The sequence below is a fragment of the Ovis aries genome, chromosome 4, assembly GCF_016772045.2.
Source record: "Ovis aries strain OAR_USU_Benz2616 breed Rambouillet chromosome 4, ARS-UI_Ramb_v3.0, whole genome shotgun sequence".
Classification (NCBI taxonomy): domain Eukaryota; kingdom Metazoa; phylum Chordata; class Mammalia; order Artiodactyla; family Bovidae; genus Ovis; species Ovis aries.
Genome location: NC_056057.1, coordinates 103,819,302 through 103,843,837, shown reverse-complemented (window position 1 = coordinate 103,843,837; position 24,536 = coordinate 103,819,302). Strand labels below are relative to the sequence as shown.

The following is a 24,536-nucleotide window of genomic DNA, read 5'->3' as shown; positions in this document are numbered from 1 at the left end:
TGACTGAAGTGACTTAGCAGTGTGTGGGCACCAGCCTATCATGTTGGACTTAAGCAGGAGAGCTGGGAGGGCCGGGAAGACCCTGCTGGGGGTGGCCTTGTCATCCCTAAGTCATGGGAAGTTGGGGAGATCCCAGGGAAGGGGGAGCACTTGAGTTTACAGCTACTTACCAACCAATCAGGGGGCATTTTAAAATTTTGCCCAGGTACTGCTCTGAATATGAGATGCATATCAGCTTCAAATTTAGTAACACAAAAGCTTGTAAATGTTACCAAGGACCCCTTGGCTCAGAACTGTGCCTCTGGGAATCTGCTGGTTTATTTTCCCCATCAGTGCCCTCATTTACAGTCACAGAGCCCAAATCTGGTCCCTTATCTTGAAGCAAGACGTGGGTTATTGCCAGTCCTCCGCCCCAACGGAAGCATGAGCGGCTGCCATTGCCTGCTCCTGCCTCAACCCTGGCTCTTTCTCGGCTTTGTTCACTTATCTTTGTGACATTGCCTCGCACATGAATTCCCAAATCGTGTTCTTCTCTCCTCCCTCCCTGTCCCTTTCTGTCCAAGGGCAGCCACTCCCCTCTTTGGGAATGTGCCATGTTTCCCCAGACAAGGCAGCTGACTTTTTATCCCCTGACTGAAGTCACCCAGAGTCCTGAACCCCTGGCTGGGGGCTTTAACTGGAGCGTCTTCTAATTCTGGAGTGGAAAGAGGGTTCCTGTGAGGCCTCAGAGATGCTATAAGTAGCTCCATTTGTGGTATTAATTACTTTTTAAAAAAGTATTCATTTGTACCAGTGGATAGTCAGAATTACTGAAAAACTGGATCATGGAAAGTTTTCCCAACAAGATTCCAGATATAGAAAATAACCCTTGTTAGTGGTGATTGGTATTAGTAGGTCCTTCAGACCTGCTGGAATGTTTTAGACTGCAACCCACACATCTTCTGACTCATCAAGCCCCAGCCTGTCTTGTACGACCTCCCTCATCCATCTTCCTCATTCACCTCAGGATATATCCAGTCAGTGTGCCTCTGCCAGCTCCTCCACCAACCCGCTGCCCTTGTGGGGGCAACTCCAGGCTCTGCTGTATGGCTCTTTCCCCCAGTACCGTCATACCTGGGTCTCCCAGGACAAAGCGCATACAGGCTCGGCTCGACTCAGCCAGACCTCTCTGTGACTGAGGCTCATTCCTCACCAGACGTTCCTATCACTGTGACCCCTCCCCAGGTCTCCTCCCACTTTAGTCCTCGCCCACGTTTAGCCCAGCTCCAGGTCAACAGCACACATCTCCAGACTTCCAAGTCTACCCAACACTTCTGACATCAGTCACAAGTCGGGGGGTGGGGAGCCCTCAGATTCCCTCGGGTTGAGTCATTTGTAGACAGTTCACAGAACTCAGGAGAATGCTGTACTTTCAGCTGCAGTGTTATTTACAGCCAAAGTCTGCACATTAGTAATCCTCCTAAGAGGCACATCAGCAGAATCTGACACTGGGAGGTTCTGAATGCAGAGCTCCTGTGTCCTTAGAGATGCACAGCTCTCCTGGCGTTGACACTGACATGCGGCTGTGTTATTGTGTTGCTTACTCAGGAAGCTCATGCAGCTTCTGTGTTTCATGTTTTATTGGGGTGTCATTATGTGACTGACCCAAGTGCCATCCAGGTGGTTGCACTCAATCTCCAACTCCCTCCCTGGAGTTGGGTTTAGGTTGATAACATGTGGCTCAAAGTCTCAAGTTTCTAACCACATGGTAGGTCTTTCAGGCAAGGCCAGCGCCCACGTAAACTACCAAGTGCCTCTGTATAGATTAGCAAAGATGATGAGGTGCAGTCCCAGGGACCAGTGGAGCTTGAATATAGACTTGTCTTTCACTTGGGTAATCTCAAGGGTTTCGAGACTGCTTCCCAGCAGCCAGGACTAAGCCAGACCTCTCTTTGGCTAAGGTTCATTCTTCACCAGACATTCCTGCGCTGCTGTGACTCTCTCCACCTGTTTCCCCCTCATTCAACTAGAAATGTCTTCACAGCAGAGCCCAGGCCTTCTCCATATATCATTTGTAATGTGTTCGCATAGAAAGTACTTGATGGAGTAACATCAGAAATTTCTCTCTTTCAGTTCAATTTTGGAGACATCTTTGTGCATCAGGCCATCCACACGATCGAGTATTGCCTGGGCTGCATTTCCAACACAGCCTCCTACCTCCGGCTTTGGGCCCTCAGTCTGGCACACGCACGTGAGTGAGTGGGCCACCTGGCAGGGTGACCATCACACGTCCCTTCGGAAGCAGATGCAATGTACTTGGAGGGGAAAGTGCCTTCTGGGTTGTTTCTGGTGTGCTTGCCAGAATCTTTCAAAGTGTTAATAGAAGTGACTTTTTTTCAGTAGGTCTGGCTTTGTATTGCTGAAATGGTTACCCTCTGTATCAGCTTCCAGTTGCTGCTGTAACAAATTATCACAAATGATAGCGGACGTGACAGCGCAGCACACAGCAGCTTAGAACACTGTGAAATTGACTCTCTTACAGTTCTGGAGGGCAGAAGGCTTAAAAAGGTGCTGGCAGCTCTGTTTTTTCTGGAAGCTCTTGGGGAGAATCTATTTCCTTGCCTTTCCTAGTTTCTACAGGCCGCTTGTATTTATTGGTAAAGATTCAAGCCCCAAGAATGACTTAAATCTGGAATCTTGACTCATGGAGTTAACTTGAAATTGCTCTTGATTTCTGCCTGCTTCTCCAGTCTTGACTCTTGGTGTTTCTCTCCATGCCCCCACTGGCTTTCTGTTACCCCCACCCCCCTCCCCATTTCCTGTGTAGTGGCCATGAGGAACTGCCCTGAGGCTCCTGAAGATGCCACGCCACCTCGGCCCTCTGTGTGTTTGCCCTGCGGCTCCCTCACCTGTAATCTTCTTCCCTTCTTTAACCCTCTCCCCAGCCTGATGTCTCATTCCTCCTTCAGAACTCAACATGGTTGGCACCTTTCCTGGTGGTCTTCCTCCCTGGTTCCCAGTCTGGAAGGTGCCCTTGCCTAGGTTCTGGAGGTGCTCTGACCTAGTACAGATTGTAACCCTGTCTTGTTAGCCTGTCTCCCTACTAGATTGTGAGCTCCTGAAAGGTAAGGACCCTGGCTTTTAACTCTGCATTCCCAGCCCTGGGCATCATGCCAAGAACAGAGAAGCCAGGCCGAAGTGTGTGTTAAATAAATAGAAACCAAAGCAGTGAAAATGAGCCTGGTTGTTGATTTACAGCCAAAGCAGGTGCTCAGAGTTAGTGTGGTCTTGACTGCTTTGGCTGCTTGCTTTCTTGTACAAACTCCTGTAATTATAGTATGTCCCTGGAAGGGGGAGTGAGAGGACTCTTTGGTGTCCCTTCTTATAAGGGGCACTAATACCATCATGAAGACTCTACCTGTGTGACCCCATCTAACCCTAATCAATTCTTTTTTTTTTTTAAAGGTTTTTTTTTTTTTATGTTGACCATTTTTAAAGTCTTTATTGAACTTGTTACAATATTGCTTGTTTTATGTTTTGGTATTTTGGCCGCAAGGCATGTGGGATCTTAGTTCCTCAACCAGGGATCGAACCTTTGGCCCCGGTTTTGGGAGGCAAAGTCTTAACCACTGGACAACCAGAGAAGTCCCCCTATTCACTTCTTAAAGGCCCCAGCTCCCAAGTACCATCCCTTAGGGGTTAGGGCTTTCATATATGAATTTGAATTCAGTACGTATTAAATCGTATTACATGTATTCCTTTGTGTTTCGCTTCTTTGGCGTAAGATGTTCCTTCTTGTTGCTGCCAGTAGCTACGGTTTGCTCACCTTCACTGGTGAATAATGTGCCATCATACACTTGTCCTCTTGATGGAAACTCCTCCAAAACTGCTGTAGATGACCATAGTCAGGTACCCTAGGGCACAGATGCCCACGTCCTCCACCTGGGAGTGGAGTTGCTGAATCGTAGGGTGTACAGATCCAGGATTCTTGTATGGGGGTGATCTGCATTTGCCCATGAAACCACGCGGCTGAGCGTGTTTCTCTTGTGTCTGGCAGAGCTGTCTGAAGTGCTCTGGACAATGGTGATGCACATCGGCCTTCACGTGCGCGGCTGGGGAGGACTCATTGGGGTCTTCATCATTTTTGCCGTGTTCGCTGTTCTGACGGTAGCCATCCTGCTGATCATGGAGGGCCTCTCTGCTTTCCTGCATGCCCTGCGGCTGCACTGGTATGAACTGCTTGTAGTGTAGACACTCTCTCGGGAAAGAGGGTGGATGGGACGGAGGGCTAGCTGACTGGGTTCAAATCCTGACCTGTTGTGTGACATTAGCAACTCCTGTGCCTTTTTGGAACCTTAATTTCGTCCCTTCTTGGTGTAATATTAAATGATGTCTTACACACACACACACACACACACACACACACACACACACACACACAGTGACTGCTCTAGAAGATTTATTAGTTCCCATTCACTCCTTTTAAATGTTCATTTGTTATTATAATTGGCTTCATAAGGGACACCCCAACTGTTGGTAAGATGATGGATTGGAAAGGCTCACAGAGGGAGATGCTGAGCGAATCTGGGCTCTCTGGCCCTTGTTGCTGAGTGTGGGAATTACACCGGCAGAACAGGCAAATAGTTCTCGGAAAAGGGAAACTCAAGGAGGGTACCCCCAGGAAGAAGGCTCTCACTGGAGGCCCTTGACATTCATAGATGTGTCTGGAGATGATTGGCCATCACTGGACTGATGAATATGCGGACGTTTGCTTAGCCTTCTGTTTCTCTCCTGGGTCAATTTTCAGCCAAGAATTTTGGGTGTGTCTTCTCTACTGAAGCATCAGGTTTCCCATACGTCCTGACCAGACTCTCCTTAGCTTCAATGATGCTTCCTCCCTCCGTCTGTGGCCACTGTTCATAAAGAAAAGGTTTTCCATCTCACCTGTTGATTTGAGAGAATCATAGCCTTCCCTGCCTGAGGCTATATCTACCCATGTCATTAAAGAAATGAACTCTGCAGCATAGTAACACAGAAATGACCATTTGTGGTATCTGTTATGTAAGTTATAAAAGTATAAGTCAAGGCTCTGGTGGTTCTGCAGTTATGTAAGCCCCACAGTTGAAGATCAGGATGGAAGTGAACCACCTTGTAACACGTGGTGATATGTTGTCCCATGACCATCTCTTCAGACAGTGCTGCCCAGAAAGGACTTCCCTGGTGGTTGGGGGTCTAGGGGAGGTTATGCTGTGGTCCCTGAGGTCACTAGTGAAGGCCTGGAGAAAATGGAGGGTGGAGAAGAAGGTGTCAGGGGGAGGCAAGAGAAGGGTTTGAAAATAAAGCCTCGAAACCCCAGGATTCCTGTGGTGGCTGCCAGGGGTGCCTTCCTCACCTGGGGCTTGATTTTACCCTCTCTCCACTTCTCCCTTCCGGCTGCCAGCCTCTCATTTCTGTGTTCAATTCCCCTTCTCCTTGCCCCCAACAACAGGGTGGAGTTCCAAAACAAGTTCTACACCGGGGCTGGTTACAAGTTCTCTCCATTCTCCTTCAAACAAATCCTGGATGGGACAGCTGAGGAGTAGCTGCACGTCTGGAGGCTGTGGCTGCCTTCTCCGCTGGCCACCTCCTGTTCCAGTCTCTGTGCCAATGAAAGAAGTTTCGTCTTGTCTTTAAAGTCAGCCTGCGCAAGGCCATCAATGGAATGATTGTTCTCACTAACTGGAGGCAGGAAGCCCTGTATTATTTATCTGTAAGCCCTGGGATTTGATATGACTTCACCATGTCATAGAGAAACTACATGGGCAAGTCATTTCCACCTGGGGCCTATTGTCGAATACTAAAATGATTGCGATGGAGTTGTGGGGGGGAGTGCCAAACTCATGTTTTCATGTAATTAAAAACTTTTGGGCCATTCACGCTTTCTTTAAGATTTTTTTTTTTTTAAAGAAAACTATTCTGTAAAATTTAGCACTGATAATGATAGGCCAAAGCTAAACAATAGAGTTATACAAACAAATCCTAGGAAAGGATTATGTTTTTTTAATTCTTCATTTCCTCCTTCCTCAAACACCTTCTTTTCCTTGTCTGGGGCTAAACTTTACAGGATTAGGAACTTTCTCATGAATTTTCACTCCAGGTGAGGAAGAACAGATAATATTCTCTGCTGAGAGGGAGGGCTGGCCCCGGTGTGGCTCTCTGAATCATTAAATCCTGTGGAATGAAGTGTGACAACCTTCAACAGTGATTTTGTTTATTTTCAATGCACGTTATGCTGGGGTAACTGGGGAAAGGGATCCATAGGCTTCAGCAGGTTCTGGAAAATGGCTTGCAGGGAAGGAGATGGCCGGACAGCCTGTCCTGATGCTTTCTGGGTCAGTCGGCCCCTGGTCATTTCTTAGGCACCCACACTGGCAAACTTCCAAGAGCCAGGTGTAGAATAATATGTGTTCTGTCAACTAGTCTGAAGGGCCTTTATCCAGGTTCATTACAGTCTTTATGGTAACTATGGGGTTCTCAGGTAAGTCAGTGGTAAAGAATCCCCCTGTGAATGCAGCAGACGCAGGAGGTGTGGGTTTGACCCCTGGGTTGGGAAGATCTACTGGAGAAAATGCCAGCCCACTCCAGTATTCTTGCTTAGAGAATCCCATGGACAGAGGAGCCTTGAGGGCTACCGTCCAACGGGGTCATAAAGAGTCAGACACGACGGAGCACATGGTAACTCTACGGGTGGAATTAAGTGTCATTAACATCGGTGCCATGCTTTATAGTCTACAGAGCACTTTTACATAGCATCTAACTCATAATCAGGTTTCAGAGGATCTGACCAGACGCCAAATCGTCTTTTGGACAGACCTTTTTTTTAAGCTCCCATCGGCCTCTCTGTACTGTGGGGTTGACTGGTGCTCATGGAAGTGTCCATGTCACCGTCCATGCCAAGCGTCACGACTTGTCCAGCACAATTTAAGGCCCAGTTAGGTGCTCAACAAGTATTGCTTTAGTGATTAAAACAGGCTGAGCCCAGGAATAATAGTTGGAGTCGGAAGAAGTATGTCTGAGCTCCCACTCTGGTACTTCATCAGGTGTGCTTTTGGGCAGGAAATGGAGTTGTTCCTCCCATCGCCAAACTGTAAATAGCACTCTCCACCCCTGTAGGTTGGGGAGGGAGGTGCGGTCATAGGGCACCAGGTATGGACGAGGTGTTCGGCCAATGGCACTTTTGGAAGGAAAGGACAGACTGAAGCTGTGTGTAAGTGGCAATTGTAAGTCCATAAATCCCCATGCTGCCAAGGTCACCAGATGGTTTCAAGGTTCTCAGTTCATCACTGCCGTTCTCAATGGCTATCTAAAAATATGTGATGCTTAGGTGAATCACAGTCTTTTGCCCTGTAATTCTAAACAGTGATGACTGTGAGAACAGGCGTGAAGGAGCAAAGCTGTCTCTTCTGCCCCTTGCCTGGACCCTTGCTCTTTCAGAAATTTGCAGTCTCCCTGGGATCGACATAGCAGTTTCCTCCAAGGATTGGCAGTCTCTTTCTCAATGAGAGATGTAATTTCCTCTTTAAAAAGGGATTGGGTGAAAGGCTGCTGAGAAGAGGGTGTGACCTGAATGTCACTCATTAGCTCAGGACGCAGGGTTGTTCTTCAAAGAATCTGTTCACAGAACTGAGCCGAAAGGAGGAGGGAAGATCTGAGAGCCGGGCTTCTTGGAAAGGGAAGTCCAGAAGCCCACAAGAGGCCATGCATGGTCCAGCTTCTGTGTAAGACTTGGCTGCAGTAAGGTAGAGAAAAAGAGCTCGAAATAGGAAAGTTTTCCAGGAAGTATACAGAGGTAAGAAACTCTGATGGGCAACATAGTTCTGGGTTTTTTTCTGCTCTGGGGGGCTGAGGGAATTTGACCATTAGTGCTTGGCTGAATACAGATGAAGTATAAAAATGTTGCTCTTCTTACTGATGATATTGCCAAACAAATTACATCACACACACAAGTTCAGTTTTTAAAAGCTCTACATGGCTCAATCATCTCTGGCTAAAAAATTAAGCACAGCAAAATGCAATAAAATAGAATGTCCTGAACTCCTTTTTTAATGAAACCTGAACTCCTTCTGAGTCCTGGAGTTTCACAGTGAATCCCCGATGTGTCAGTTCTTTGAAGGTGGGCAATGGTTACTTTCCATTGAAATTTTTCAGGAGTGATAGTGAAGGATATGGAGCGTCTTCCCCATGTCAATCTATATTGTTTGGAATTGGTCTGACATGTTGTCCATCCACCATGCATCCACCAGTCCCTCCATCCATCACTCCATCTCTGCCTCTATCCATCCATCTGTCCAACCTCTTCCTAGGCTAGAAGGGATTTAGAATGACTTAGGGAGCCAAAGAATAGAAAATGCCAACTCAGCTCTTCCAAAGCTCCATTTCAGCATTAAGATTACAAGCTCTATCTCTCAGTAACATGTCTCACTCATATCCATCTCTGAAACATTTTGTCCCGTTTATGAAAGCTTATTTTATGAAACTGGTGGAAACTCAAGAAAACAGAGAATACTTTCCTTATCTGTTAACTTCAAGTTAGTATTTGAGTGTCCTCTTAATGACTTGGAATGTAAGCCCCTTTATAATTCACAAATGTGAATACCAAAATCCTAAAAATATCTAATCAACACCCCTGCACTCCTCCCCCCCAACCAGCATGCCCCCGCCAAAGGAATCTTGCTGTTGAAGGCCTTGTATAACTTACTAGGGCAGGAATGAGGACTTTTTCTGTTTCAGGTAGTTGGTATATTTGGCTTTCTTACCCCCCAACCCTTTAGCAACCTCCAGTGACATAGAGAATGCATCTGAGCCTTGATCATCTTCAAGGGCTGGTCTTGCATTTGAGTCAAGACATCTTCAAGAGAGACTGATATTACAGTTGGTGAAACTGAACAGGTTCACTCCTTTGAGTGAGTCACACGTGACTGCCCACTGTTTTGTCCACCATCTCACCCCTGCAGCAGCTAGTTTCTTCCATTTTCAAAAGATCTTTCTGTAAAATACACTGATTTTATAACTGAAAGCAATGTACAACAAGATCATTTTTAGTGAAAATTAATCCATTCTGTTTTGCCCTTTGTAAGTGTAAGGTGATTGAAAAGGGTGGATGTTGTGTTAAATATCTGATTGGAGTTTTTTTTGGTCTTATTTTCCAATAGGCATATTGCACATGTGAGGTCTTCCTATCACCACTTAAGTTGACTCCTGAAGTGTAATCAATCTATTTTAGGAAGCAAGCTACCCACCCCCCCCTCCAATTTGGATAGTTTTCCATTTGAGTCCTAGGTGTTCTCATGTTGGCTGAATATTAGAAATAATCGCCTTTGGAGAAATACAGATTTGATAACTCTGTAGATGCTTAACTTACCCTGAGTGTATTTGACTTGTGATTGTGGTGAAATTTTAGAAATTTTGTTAGTAGTTTGATGAGAAACAGTGCTATCACGAGTGCTTGTGTTGCAGTGGGCACTGTGTCATGTTACACAAGCATCATTTCATTTAATCCTCATAATGCACTTAAGAAAGTTTATCAGCTAAAAGTCACACATACCTGGCTAGTCCGAGTATACTGGTGTTTACAATTAATCATAGCTAGTTACAGACTTCTTCATTCCTTCTCTACTCCACTGCTTCGCTTGACTAGCCTAAAGAAAACACACGGACACACAGACACACAAACAAGAGCGAGCTTCCTTTCATCCCCATGGAAAACACGTCTGCAGGTGAACAGGTCAAAGCTGTAGAAGAGCTCCACATCATGGTCGTCAGGTCCCAGGCTCTTTTCTAGCTTATGCTCAGACTTGGCTGAGAGTTTCCATCTTTCCAACTTCATATCTGTATCACCACCCAAAATAGCTGCTGAAGCACCAGCCATCATGTCTCCGTGATCCAGGGAGGAGACAGAGGGGCAAAAGAGGACTTTCGCAGAAGCCTTCCCCAGCAACCTCAACCTGTATCTCAGTGGCCACCCCATCAGCAAGGTTCAGGGACGACTTGTCACTAGGAGGGCAGCAGGCTGCTCCTCCTGAAGGCAGAGGGTATTATTTTTATTTTCCGGTGAGGGAACAGAAGAGTTTCAGTCGCTGTGTCACCATGCTGCTGACTGCCGTTTCTCCCTCCCTGCTTCCTCTCACCCTTCCTTCTCCCCTCTTCCCTCCTTGTCACCTCTAATTCCTCTTCTCCCCTTTTCTTCCTTCTCTCCATCCCTTTCCCCCTTCCCTTCCCTCCTTTATCCTGCCTTTTCTTTCCTCCTCCCCCCTTCTCTCCTTCTTCCCTCTCTCCCTCTTCTCTTCTTCCTTCTTCCTACATTTAATTTATGGATCAGATGGTAAAGAATTCACCTGTGATGTGGGAGACGTGGGTTCAATCCCTGGGTTTGGAAGATCCCTGGAGGAGGGCATGGCAACTCACTACAATATTCTTGCCCAGAGAATCCCCATGGACAGAGGAGCCTGGTGGGCTACAGTCCATGGAGTCACAAAGAGTCAGACCAGACTGAGCGACTAAGCAAACGCGCACACGCGCACGCACACACACACACACACACACACACACACACACACACACAGAGGATACCTAAAGATTTTACTTTCTATAACTTGGTCAGTTATTACAGGTGTGAACAATTTCCCAGTTTTATTTGCAATTTCTCTTGGGAATTTCCTCGTTATATAGTGTGCTCATTATTCCACTAGAATCTTAACATTTTTTTCCTTGAATTTATGGATTATATCAACTGCAGACATCTACTACCTATATAATGGCTCTTCTTGTTTTTAATTTTTGAAATTGTGCTAAAAATACACATAAAATTTACCTTTGCAGCAATTATAAAGCGAACAGTTCAGTGGCATTAATTTTATAATTTAGTTACACAAAATTGTGCAAACACCAGCATTAGCAATGGGGGCTTTCTGTGCCAGGCCACCCTCTAGACTTGTGGCCAATGACTTGATTGTTTCCAGGTCAAGAGCCTATCCTGACCCAGGAGGTTAAGGCCAGTGATAGAGGGCAGGTGGGGCTCCTGGCACAGGTGTCAGTGACTTAGGGAGCCCTATGACACATCAACTGGGCATCTTCATTGGTTCATTTCTTCCAGAACTTTCATGGTAACAGGCATAGCCTTTCTAAAAATTAAACAATGCAGAAAAGTATAAAAGGAAGAAAGAAAAAGCCACCCTAAATTCTACCAGCCAGGTAATTTTTTCCTCACCTTTTCCTCTTGGCCAAATTCTTGTCCTTCAGACCTCAGTCCTTTAAGACTGGCTGTCCTAGGTCCCAGGACTGGGCAGAGCAGGGCCTCCCTTACGTTGCCAAAGCAACCTCTGCCTACCACCCGTGGACCACGTGGCTCCCATCTGAATACTTGACTTTGTCCCCCGTTTGTAAGTGCTTTGGGGACAGGAACCCTTTTCACTATATTTTATTGTCTGATACATGGTGATGTTCCATAAATATTTGTTGAAAGACAAAACACAGTTTCAGACATATCTCCTGAAATTTCTATATGAGTACATATTTAAATGAAATTTTATCAACTGGGATCATTGTATATATCCTTTCAGTTCAGTTCAGTTTAGTTCAGTCACTCAGTCATGTCCGACTCTTTGAGACCCCATGAACTGCAGCACGCCAGGCCTCCCTGTCCATCACCATCTCCTGAAGTTCACTCAAACCCACATCCATCGAGTCGGTGATGCAATCCAGCCATCTCATCTTCCACCATCCCCTTCTCCTCCTGCCCCCAATCCCTCCCAGCATCAGAATCTTTTCCAATGAGTCAACTCTTTGCATGAGGTGGCCAAAGTACTGGAGTTTCAGCTTTAGCATCATTCCTTCCAAAGAACACCCAGGGCTGATCGCCTTTAGAATGGGCTGGTTGGATCTCCTTGCAGTCCAAGGGACTCTCAAGAGTCTTCTCCAACACCACAGTTCAGAAGCATCAATTCTTCGGTGCTCAGCCTTCTTCACAGTCCAACTCTCACATCTATACATGACCACAGGAAAAACCATAGCCTTGACTAGATGGACCTTTGTTGGCAAAGTAATGTCTCTGCTTTTGAATATGCTGTCTAGGTTGGTCATAACTTTTCTTCCAAGGAGTAGGTGTCTTTTAATTTCATGTTTGCAGTCACCATCTGCAGTGATTTTGGAGCCCAAAAAGTAAAGTCTGACACTATATGCTTTAGGTACATATATTTTGGGAAATGCTTTTTAGTACCAAATAGACTTTCACCTAAGAGCTTTTAAATGGCATTCTAAGAGTGTATTGTAGTATAATTTGTTTGGTCACTCCTCGACAATCGTCATTAAAATAACAGTGTGCTGAGTTTTCATACACTATCTTCATCTACCTTTTTGATTATCTCGTAGGATGAACCCGAGATGTGAAACTGCTTAGTCGACATTCTTTCATCTTTGCCCAACTGCCTTCTGGAAAGGCTGTAGCCGTGTACTCTCCTATCAATATAAGTGCCTATTTCAGTTACACTGGGTAGTGTTGCTTTTTGTTTATTCTGGTTGCACTGCACAGCATGTGGGATCTTAGTTCCCAACCAGAGATGGAACCTGCGCGCCCTGCATTGGAAGCACAGAGCTGTAACCAGTGGACCACTAGGGGAGTTCCTACACTGGGTATAATTGATCTTTTGTATTTTTTCAAATTCAATAGAGGAAAATGGTAACTTGTTTTAATTTGAGGGCATAGTTCTTGTTATATCATGGAAAGCAAATATTATGATTCTCTTCTTCAGTCACGAAATGGATGAGGACTCTCCTGGTCATCCAGTGGCCAAGACTCTGTGCTCCCGATGCAGGGGGTTTGGATTTGATTCCTGGTCAGGGAACTAGATCCTACATGCCACAACTAAAGATCCCGTGTGCTGCAATGAAGGTTGAAGATCCAGTGTGCTGCAACTAAGACTTGGTGCAGCCAAATACATTAAAAAAATACTAAAAAAAGAGAAACATGAAATCACAAATGTGAATCTCCTTTCCCGCGATCAGCTTTAATTCAAGAGATACTGTGAAGCAATTATCATGGACCTGACAGCTTTTGCCAGGCCGTCTGTGATGAATCACTTTGCTGATAAGAGAAGGGAAGTTTGTAGGGTGTTTATGACCCACGGAGCTACCTAATCAGTTAAAACAAACACATTAAATTAAAACTCGTCTACTTGGTAGTAAGTGGTAGATTTCCTGGGTTTCTCTTCCTGCCACTCAATATTTTAGTGAGCAGACTCGCTGAAAGACCACTTTATTACTCTTCTAAAATGTAAGCCTTTATGATCGTTAAAATTGTGAAACATGTTTAGATTGTTATGAGAAGTCATAAAACTCAACTGGCAGAGATTAAGTGTTGATTGAAGATTGAATTTACTGTTAAGCATTTTAGTTGTAACTGAACTTAAGATGAACTTACTGGGATTTAAAAAAATTATTTCTCCACCAGACTAAATTGTTTTATTCTCTAACACTGTGCTGTGCTTAGTCTCTCAGTCATGTCTGACTCTTTGCAACCCTATCTATTGTAGCCTGCCAGACTCCTCTGTCCATGGGGATTCTCCAGGCAAGAGTACTGGAGCGGGTTGCCATGCCCTCCTCCAGGGGATCGTCCCAACCCAGGGACTGAACCCAGGTCTCCCATATTGCAGGTCGATTCTTTCCTGTCTGATCCACTCTAACACTGTAAATGGCCATACTCACTGTCAGTTTTTAAGTCTGCTGTCATGATATGCATGCCTGTTCTTTAGAGGAAAAAAATTGGATATAATTGACATATAATAAAATTCACCATTTTAGAGTATATATAATTCAGTGATTTTTAGTATAGTCACAAGTTTGTACAGCCATCACCACCATCTAATTCTCACTGAGTAATCTCATTGTCATATTTTGGTTAAGTTAGTACTTCATTTCATCTGGAAACATGATATTCAGTCATAGCTAATTTTTAATGTGTACTGAAGTCCTTTCGATAATTAACCAAAGGTGACTTTTCTCAAAAGTTTTTTAAAAGTTACCAGGTAAAGAACACCCCTCCAAAAGGTATTTGGACAACATTTGGAAAGAGAGCATTAGGAATTTCTGGAACATTCCATCTTTGTGAATTTCAGCCTCTCAGATGGTCCAAGAGACCAATTATTTTTACTTTTTCCACTCTGTGAAAATAACAGCCTTTTGTACTTTTCATGATCTCCTTTGGGAGAGAGGATTTTGTGAACTCATTTCTGAGCATTATTGATTTCTCTTCCATCTGGAATATTTGTGTGTCTGTGACAGAGTTTTAAGGAAACAAATAATATCTACTTTTCAGTATGGTTGTTTTTATGTGTATCTTTGGTGTCCCCAGCTAGATTAAAAGCTCCTTAGGGCAGGGAGTGTGTTAGACACTCCTACAAACCCTCCACAGGAGCCCACTCAAAGATACAGAGGTGGCACTTGGCAAACACTGATGACCTTGACTTGCTTCTCTGCAACTGCTCTGCAGCTATTTATGTTCTGGGAAAAGGGGATCTTTGAGTTCTGCTTTTGCTACTTACTAGTGGTCTGATATTGGAAAAGTTACATACAAATCTCAGAACCTCCTTTTTGAAACTATTTATTTTGAAAAATATTACACATCTGCAAAAGCAGAGGACAGTCAAACCCCAATGTACGTACTACCCTTAAATAATTTTTACTATAAGGCCATTCTTTTTTCATCTACACATCCATGTCCTCTGTACTCTATTCCTAACCACCACTGAATTATTTTAAAACAAATCCCAAACATTGTTGTATCTAAATATTTCAGCATATATCTCTAAAATATAAGGATTTTTATAGCCATAATGTCATTGTCCCACCTAATGATGTCATCAGTAATTCTTTAATATCCTCAAACTTCCAAACTTAAATTTCCCTGATTTTCTGTCATCTTTGTCATCTCATTCTCTTGTTGTTGTTGTTTTATAGTTGCTTTGTTTGACTGACGATCCAGCCAAATTAACTCATTTATTTGGTTGGTTTGTCTCTTTTCTGTTAGTCTATAGGTTCTCCTCTCCTGTTTTTTTTTTTTTCTTTCCATTTATTTATTGAAGAAGTTGGGTCATTAACCTGCAGAACTTCTGGCATTTTGGATTTTTCTTTCTGCATCCACATTGTGTAGTTTAGCATTGTTTCTTCATTCTCTGTATAAAATGGTGTGTATGTGTTGGTCGCTCAGTCGTGTCCGACTCCTTGTGACCCCATTGACTGTAGCCTGCCAGGCTCCTCTGTCTTCTCCAGGCAAGAATACTGGGGTGGATTGCCATTCTCTTCTCCAGGGGATCTTCCCGACCCAGGGATCAAACTCTGCTCTCCTGTATCGCAGGCAGATTCTTTACCATTTGAGCCACAAGGAAGTCCTGTACTTCTGAGCTACAGGAAGTATAAAATGGTAGGTAGAGCTAGAGGCTCAATCAGACTCACGGTCAGTTTCTTTTCATGAGACTGCATCACAGGTGATGTTGTATATCCTCCCTTGGGCGTCTCATCAGGAGCCATGTTGCCTCCGATCATCTTCAGTGGCATGAGGGGCCAATGTCAATGGGGTCAGGGGTGTTATCAGTCTTATCTATTTGAATAAAGTTCTCTATTAGCTTTTTATCTAAGTTTACCAGCCATGGATGATCATTACCTGGATCCTTTATTTTGTTAGGAGTTGCAAAATCATTAACTTTAATTCCATCCTTATTTCTGTATGTTTTAGCTGAAATGAAGAATACTTTTCTTTCACAGACTGTTTGGTTACTCTAAAATACAGACAATTTGTACAAGAAAGGCAACATACTTACTAGTTTTCAGAATGAGTTGTTTTCTTAGTATTCTCCAAAGATGATCAGTGAGATTACCATTTTAGTAATCCTATGAACATTGGATTTTTATATCCTTGGGCTTTAATTCTTTGCAGCAATTTTTCTTTTTTATATGTATATATATGTGTGTATATATGTATATATATGTGTGTGTGTGTCTATAATACATAATGAATTCATGGATATTTCCAATTCAAAATTATAAGTGAAGTGTTCACATAACTTTTGATTTTTGTATATTCTTTCTCTTACACTGAAATCTTGATCCCTAATAATAATAACGTAATTGCTTTATCCTACAATATGTACTTGTGTCAAAATAATGATACCAGCATTATTGCTAACAGTATAATTAGTGAGAATAGATTAGGGTGTCTGTTTATTCTACCAGGGCTGTAGAATGAAATTACTATTATAAACCTATTTAAAATTTTTCCCCACTAATTTCAGCTTCCCTTGTTTTATTCTCGTTTTGATGTTTAGGGTTAATTTTTTTTTTTTTAAGGATTAAATACCCAAGGTGAAGGGATAAAAAGGAACTCTATGGGTTTTTGCCAGAATTAAATGAAAATAAGGTGAGAAAGCACGCCATAATATCTGATTATACTGTAAACCATAGCATTGATGGAGCAGTAAAGCATTGGCTATTGTGCTTATTTCTCTTTAGCAAAGCCCACCCTCATTCCCAGTCAGAGAACACTACTGGTTAAACTGTCAAGAGCTCACCTGGCCCCTGACTCCAGGTTAATTACTAGCCACTAGGACTCAGTTCTTTAATTTGGCCATTCAACCTCTCCATGATTTAACTTCTCCATGTTGCAGGTTTTCCACTTGTAAAATGGTGATAAATTACAATGCCGACTGTACTGATTTTCTTTGAAGAGTAGAGGAGAATATGCACGCGATTTTCTTTCTTTCCTTCTTCCTTCCCCAGTTCCCTGCCTCTTCCCTCTCCTGTCTCCTGCAGGACAGCCGTGTGGGGCATCCACACCGTTTGAAAGATGACAGCCAAGCAGACAGAGCCAGTCACGATCATCAGCCTTCGGGAGCTGAACCTAGCGACCCCAGAGCCACGGCCAAGAGGTAAGGGGACCACAGAAGTTTCCCATCCTCAAGTTACTGCTGAATTCCCTCTCTTCTCTGTATTTACTATTTTTATAGCAACAAATTGGTTTTCCAACGTCCTCCAGAGTGGGTGATAAGCCATACACATTGCCTCCCCACAGAGGCTGTTCCTTTCACTTGTTTTTCCTTGTTAGAGTCAAAGACCTTCACCGTGGAAGAAGCCGTGGAGACCATCGGCTTCGGACGTTTCCACATTGCGCTGTTTCTGATCATGGGCAGCACAGGGGTGAGTGCTTAGAGCTAATTTATAGTTGGATATAGGAGTGTGTATCTGTTAATCCCAGACTTCTAATTTATCCCTTTCCCTTCTGGTAATCAGAAGTTTATTTTCTATATCACGAGTCTATTTCTGTCTTGTAAATAAGTTCATTTGTCAATACTCACTTTTTTAAAAAGGTTTAAATTGAAACACTGGAAAGAGAGGAGAAACCTATGGTATCATTCTAAGTCAAATTAGACGCATGGTTCTCAACATTTTATGCATAACTATCACCTGGATAGCTGCTGTGATTATAGATTCACCGACCCTGTAACTGGCACCCCTGAAGGTTTGTTGGTGCCACTGACGGTAGCTGGAGTCCAGGGCCCCACGTGTCTGGGATGTGTGTGTAACGGCAGCACGACAGTCTCAGTCCATGACAAGGACCCCTAGGACTCAGGCGTCTCTAAGGTCTTCTGAGGTCTTCTTTTGCAGGGCTGCTCCTTCATGACTGCCCCTAGCTTTTGGCTGGTCCTTCTCCCATACGGCTGTTAAATCAGAGTGGGACAGAACCTTATCCCTTATTGACTTATTTCCTTCTAAGACTCTTGAGAGGAGTGGAGTCCAGATTAATACTGACCTAACTGCTCTCTATTAGTAAAGGATGTAAGTTTAAAACCTAAGTTTTCTTCTGATATCATCAGGCCACCTCTTACACATGATCTTTTTTGGACTAAAACATACCAGCTATTTGAATTCTAAATATGACTATAATACTCTCCAAGGAGAATTGAGCCATTATGATATATTTCAAATTCCTGCATACTAGCTAACATTAACCATGCCTGTTTCATCCCAGACCTTCAAGTTACACAAATACACCAAGTACCATAATAAACACCCCATACAAATATCCTGTTATTATTCATAGAATGTGTCTCAAACAAATGCACCTTTCCCTCCCTATAATTTCCCTTTTTTTCTCTTAATGTCCTTCAGTCCCTGTCAATCATATCATTATTCATCTCTTCCTCCAGGTAGAAAACCTCAGAATGATCTTGGAATCTTCCTTGTTCATTATTGCATTGAATTTCTATCATCTAGCATCTACTTCTTCCTTTCCCTGGGAGATAAACTCATCCTGGAATGAATTACAAGATATGGACAGAGGAAGATATTTCTTTCAGTAGAAAATATAAATATTTAGTAACACATCTTACACTAATATTACTAAGTAGTCATTCTTCCCTGATGATGAGCTCTTATTGTTTTGTTTTCATTGCTTATTTTCCAACTTTCATGAATCTTGCCTCCCCATTGCAGCCTCTTGAAATCAGGGACTATTTCAACAATCCATTTGCAAAGGATATGCCCTGAGATCTCAAGGATGACAAGTATACGACAGCAATGTTGGGTTGACGTGGATGTTGCTGAATAACTTGGGTCAGCTACCAACTAAATGGCCCCAACACAACAGCCTCATAGTGTTAAATGCAAAAACATGAAATATGACAAGGGAATGCATGTCATAAATCTTTAGGGAGCCTCTCAAAATTGTTCAAACCATAAATGCTACATCCATGAAAGCCAAAGTTGTTCTGTACTTCTTTACCCAACCAGCAGGGCTGAGTGGGTATATAATAGGTAGATCCTCCCTAAGTGGGGGACAGGAAGGAGGAGGTTAGGACTAGAAGGATGACAGGCAGACATGGGAAGCAGTGACAACAGGCTAGCACTTTGACACAGTGTTTTCCTTCCTTCTTTTTGAGGTTGCCGAGGCCATGGAGATCATGTTAATAGCGGTTGTGTCTCCTGTCATCCGCTGTGAATGGCAGCTGGAGAACTGGCAGGTGGCACTCGTGACCACAGTGAGTGCCTGCTTCCTGTGCTGAGAATGAAGCAACTGAGGACCCAGGGTTTCCGCTCCCCTTCCTCATCCCTTTGCCGGAGGGCCACGGAATCCCTCTCCACCTGCTGTTTTGGTTCCCAAACTAGCATTTAAGGCCTTTCTCCCTTTTCTCTTTTCCTCTAGGGAGATAACCTTGAACTGCTCATTTTCCACACCCTAGCAAGAGCCCAGAAGAGACACAAATCAGAGAAAGTGAGCCTTAGCCAAATTTGGGGATTCACAAACTGATACGAGTTAAAAAAAAAAAAATCAAGTGGCTGACCTAGAGTTGACACTAAAAGAGATATATATTTGACAAGGAAAGCCATTAGAAGAAGAGTAAAAGGGAGAAGGGGGCTTCCCTAGTGGCTCGGATGGTATAGAATCTGCCTGCCCATGAAGGAGACATGGGTTTGATCCCTGGGTTGGGAAGATTATCTGGAGAAGGGAATGTCTACCTACCTGAGTGTTTTTGTCTGGGAAAACCGTAGGACAGAGGAGCCTGGCGGGCTACAGCCCATAAAGTTGCAAAACAGTGGACACGATATTGCAACTGAATAACAACAACCAAAAGGGAGCAGGATGTGTGACCCCAAAGTGTACTGCTTTGGCATGTGGATTATTTTGAACTGAAGGCACTTGAGACCAAGCAGACTCAAGAGAAACTTTTACATTTCCCTTAACTACATAAAAGAATTTAGATACGGAGCCTGGCTCAGAGGGAGAGAGTTATTGCCAGAGATAACTTTCATCTGAATGACCTATCCATGTGGCAGCACAGACATCTAATTACCAGACATCTGTTCTTCTCATTGTCCTGTGAATGACCCTCGTCCCCTTTGAAGTCCCAGGCGCCCTCCTGTTCCTCAGCTCAAAGTGCCATACAAACCTCAACTGTCCAATGTGCCCTTGGGTCTTATATTTTTATGGGATTCTTGTACATATAAAATTAAACTTGCTTTTCTCCTCTCAAGCTGTCTTGCATGCTAAGTCGCTTCATTTGGGTCTGACTCTTTGCCACCACATGGACTATAGCCCACCAGCCTCCTCTGTCCATAGGATTCTCCAGGCAAGAATACTGGAGTGGAAAAAAGAAAAAAAAGAATCTTGGAATGGGTTGCCATGCCTTCCTCCAGGGGATGTTTCCGACTCAGGGACCAAACCTGTGTCTCTTACATCTCCTGCATTGGCAAGTAGGTTCTTTACCACTAGCGCCACCTGGGAAGCCCCTCAATGTGTCAATTTATCTTAAATCAATTTAATTACTAGACCAGCCATAGAGTATAGAAGGGTGGAGGGAAAATTTTAACACCCCACCAAGAGGGAGAAAATCTTGCTATCAATGATCATCATCTTTCAAAAAAAAAAAAAAAAAAAAGGCCATGTGAATACCAATTATCAGAAAATTACTCCAGAGCAAGAGCCCTTCATAGTTAATGAATTTGGGTTTATGCAGACTGTGACACATTGTGTTCATTTCTGCCATGTTGCTGAGGATTAGATTTTGTCATGGTATGGCATTCGTCCCAGGCGTGGCATTGAAAACATTGGCTTTTCCCTCCTCAGTCATGTCCTAGAGAGAACAGTGCACAGAAGAAAAGGATGGCTTTTGTTTTTCAAGTATAAATATGAATTTTTTTTTATTAGTTCCCTGTGGAAGAAATGCTTTTTTTTTCTAGGACCCCTGCTTCTACCTGGTGTCAACGATTTCAGGTGTGGCAATCATCAGCCTCTGACATCTTAAAAAGGAGTCAGGGGAGAGTTTTGTGAAAGCCTGTTTTTCAACTTCCAACCCCACCCACATTTCCAATCTTCTTTGTTTAGATGGATAAATGCTTAATGGGGTAAATTAACACATTGCGAAAATGCTGCTTAGAGGATAACTTCTTCTCACCCTTCCTCCAGATGGTGTTTTTCGGCTACATGGTATTCAGCATCCTCTTTGGCCTCTTGGCTGACAGATATGGCCGCTGGAAGGTAGGCTGGCTTTAAGGGTTATCGGGAATTTTCTTTTGTGTATTCTTTTGTGGTGACGTGACCACTGTTTTTCTTTTTTTGGTATTTATTTATTTGGCTGCAGCAGGTATTAGTTGGGGCACACAGGATCTTTGATCTTTGTTGTGGTATGTAGGATCTTTAGTTGCAGTGTGTGAACTCTTGGTTACATTGTATGGGATCTAGTTCCCTGACCCAGAATGAAACCAGGGCCCCCTGCATTGGGAGGTTGGAGTTTTAGCCACCTGACCTCCAGGGAAGGCCTACCACTGCTTTTCTTTCATGGACGTTTTTCTATAACTACCCAAGTGAGAGAGTATGGAAATGTCCTCCGACAGCTTGTCTTTTTGCTTTGTCATCTTTCCCCAAGATTTTTGTTCCCATAGCTGATCCCTGTAGCCCAGGTGTGCCACTGATGGATGTGCGTAGTTAGAACACAGCAGTTAAAATGTAGGGACTGCATGTATAAACATGTATAAAGCAGTTTCACATTAGTTAACTTGCGTATAGCTTTGAAACTAACCCACTTGCTTGATGTCACACATACTGAAATTCAACATCAAGACACAGAACTGTGTTTTCTGATAATAAACCCAGATCTATCTATCTTGTCTGATTTTTGGTAGGGAAGACCTCTCTAGGTGTAAATACAAAGGAGGGCAGTCATAGGTTTGGATGTGTGTTTCAAAGTGCACAAAATATAATAGATTTTGACAAGTGAATATGAAAACACAAGTTTTGCAAAAAAAAAAAAAAAAAAAGTAGAGAGCACAAAAAGTCATTTTACAAAAGAAGAAACCTTGAAAAGCGTTCAATCACAGGAGTTATCAGAAGCAAAATTACATAGCAAGACAATTTTTTTCATTGTCAAAGCCATAGCAAACGTCAGATCCATAAGGAATTTTTCTTTTTCTTGAAGAACACTGCAAGTGTCCAGACACCCTCATGGACAATTGATATAATTTTTCTGACCCTCAATTTGGCAGCATAAACCAAGAATCTTGAGAATACCCATTCTCCCTATCTGACAGTTTGCCTTCCAGATATCTATTCTATTTAGACCATCAGAGAATCCCAAAGATTTATGCACAGTGTCTCAGCTGATTTTAATAGAAAATATAAAACCATCCCAACAGTCAATATAGGGGAAAGGTTTATGCATTTCATTATATTATGTGTGTTGTGGTATATCTTTTCACTGGAATATTTTGCAACGATTAAGGATATATTTTCCCTTAGAATCAGTGAAAATAGGGTAAAACTGTGTTAATAGTATTTTCTCTGGGTTGGAGAAGCATATCTTTTCTTTTTTCCATATCTTCTGCTATAAACTTTTATTATTTTTATAATTACAAAAAAAGAAAATCCCTTAAAATTTCTCCTTATATTCTCATACTCATGTTTTGTTGTGGTCCTGCCATCCCTGTTTGCTGGGAGGGTGAGTTTTGCATCTTGGTTTACATGTTCACTTTCCTGCCACCTATGAGGGTGGACATCTTGAAGGAGTTTTGATGAATGGTCTAAACTTAGAAACTTGGGGCTTTCAGACAATAAAATGATATGGATTATATTTTCTGATGATTATAAGAGATTAGTGAGTTCTCTAAAGTTTAGCTCCACAGAGAAGCAAATATTTGGATGAGATTAAAAATCACCTTCAGGAGTTAAGTGTCTTCCTGCCCTTCCGTGGGGGCAGATCCAATTAACGTCTCCTTTTGTTGCTTCAGATTTTGTTCATCTCGTTCCTGTGGGGAGCTTACTTCTCCTTGCTGACTTCATTCTCTCCATCGTACATCTGGTTTGTCTTCCTGCGAACCATGGTGGGCTGTGGCGTGTCTGGCCATTCACAAGGGTAAAGATTTTACCTAGAGGCCCCCTGAGGGAGATATTATGAACACCCATAGTCACATTCACTGTGGTTAAGAGACTAAGAACATCAGTAAGTTGCAAATGTATAGACTTCACTTGTACTAATCTTTTTGAGCTTTTTTCCCCTCTGGTGATGGCTGCTTATCCCACTGGAGGTTCTTTGCCCATGAAAATGATGTTTGATGGTGAGGCTAGCAGGGTATTAGATGGAAGATGTGTTAATTTCCTTGTTCCTAAGGCTGATAAGCATTTTTGAAAGATAAATAATATTTTTGTGAGACTAACTGCTAACAAAAAGTGCCATACAAAGTAGGTAACAAAAATGTCAACCCAAACATAGTTTTACTTCCTTTCAACCCAAACACAATTTCTTGAGAATTTCTGGGAGACTAGTTTGACCATAGGCCGCTGTAACACTCAGGAATAACCATTTTAAAGGGCCACGGCCCTGTAACTGAAGACCATTGCAAAGTGAACTTGCAAAGCAGGTGAGACATATTGAAATAGCTGGGCTGCTTTTGGCTTTTTCTCTGCCCTCGGTTAGTTGTGTAATGTCTCATCATACAAGGTGTGAAAGTTGTTATCAGTTCAGTTCAGTTCAGTTGCTCAGTTGTGTCTGACTCTTTGCGACCCCATGAATTGCAGCACGCCAGGCCTCCCTGTCCATCACCAACTCCTGGAGTTCACTCAGATTCACAGCCATCGAGTCAGTGATGCTATCCAGCCATCTGTCGTCCCCTTCTCCTCCTGCCCCCAATCCCTCCCAGCATCAAAGTCTTTTCCAATGAGTCAGCTCTCCACATGAGGTGGCCAAAGTACTGGAGTTTCAGCTTTAGCATCATTCCTTCCAAAGAAATTCCAGGGCTGATCTCCTTCAGAGAGATGGACTGGTTCAGAATGGACTGGTTGGATCTCCTTGCAGTCCAAGGGACTTTCAAGAGTCTTCTCCAACACCACAGTTCAAAAGCATCAATTCTTCAGCGCTCAGGCTTCTTCACAGTCCAACTCTCACATCCATACATAACCACTGGAAAAACCATAGCCTTGACTAGACAGACCTTTGTTGGCAAAGTAATGTCTCTGCTTTTGAATATGCTATCTAGGTTGGTCTTAACTTTTCTTCCAAGGAGTAAGGGTCTTTTAATTTCATGGCTGCAATCACAATCTACAGTGATTTTGGAGCCCCGCAAAATAAAGTCTGACAGTGTTTCCACTGTTTCCCCATCTATTTCCCATGAAGTGATGGCCGGATGCCATGATCTTCGTTTTCTGAATGTTGAGCTTTAAGCCAACTTTTTCCACTCTCCTCTTTCACTTTCATCAAGAGGCTCTTGAGCTCCTCTTCACTTTCTGCTATAAGGGTGGTGTCATCTGCATATCTGAGGTTATGGATATTTCTCCCGGCAATCTTGATTCCAGCTTGTGCTTCTTCCAGTCCAGCGTTTCTCATGATGTACTCTGCATAGAAGTTAAATAAGCAGGGTGACAATATACAGCCTTGACGTACTCCTTTTCCTATTTGGAACCAATCTGTTGTTCCATGTCCAGTTCTAACTGTTGCTTCCTGACCTGCATACAGATTTCTCAAGAGGCAGGTCAAGTGGTCTGGTAT

General features: G+C 43.2%; 2 protein-coding genes across 9 annotated transcripts in view; both read left to right on the top strand.

Moving 5' to 3' along the window:
- The window catches only part of ATP6V0A4 (ATPase H+ transporting V0 subunit a4), a 70,394-nt gene extending 64,500 nt beyond the window's left edge, over positions 1–5,894 (top strand). For all 5 annotated transcript variants that reach the window (XM_042248887.2, XM_060414893.1, XM_060414892.1 and 2 more), the window contains 3 exons: positions 2,113–2,230; positions 4,037–4,208; positions 5,468–5,894. In XM_042248887.2, the coding sequence (XP_042104821.1) occupies positions 2,113–2,230; positions 4,037–4,208; positions 5,468–5,561 (384 nt within the window). In that variant the 3' untranslated portion in view covers positions 5,562–5,894. The remainder of the gene's footprint in view (positions 1–2,112; positions 2,231–4,036; positions 4,209–5,467) is intronic.
- Positions 5,895–7,622: 1,728 nt separating this feature from the next.
- The window catches only part of SVOPL (SVOP like), a 106,183-nt gene continuing 89,269 nt past the window's right edge, over positions 7,623–24,536 (top strand). For 2 of the 4 annotated variants that reach the window (XM_027968856.3, XM_042248886.2), the window contains exons 1-6: positions 7,623–7,807; positions 16,783–16,931; positions 17,108–17,199; positions 18,942–19,040; positions 20,966–21,037; positions 22,783–22,907. In XM_027968856.3, coding sequence (XP_027824657.1) covers positions 16,850–16,931; positions 17,108–17,199; positions 18,942–19,040; positions 20,966–21,037; positions 22,783–22,907 — 470 coding nt within the window. In that variant the 5' untranslated portion in view covers positions 7,623–7,807; positions 16,783–16,849. The remainder of the gene's footprint in view (positions 7,808–16,782; positions 16,932–17,107; positions 17,200–18,941; positions 19,041–20,965; positions 21,038–22,782; positions 22,908–24,536) is intronic. The other 2 variants (XM_027968855.3, XM_060415137.1) reach the window with 2 other exon arrangements.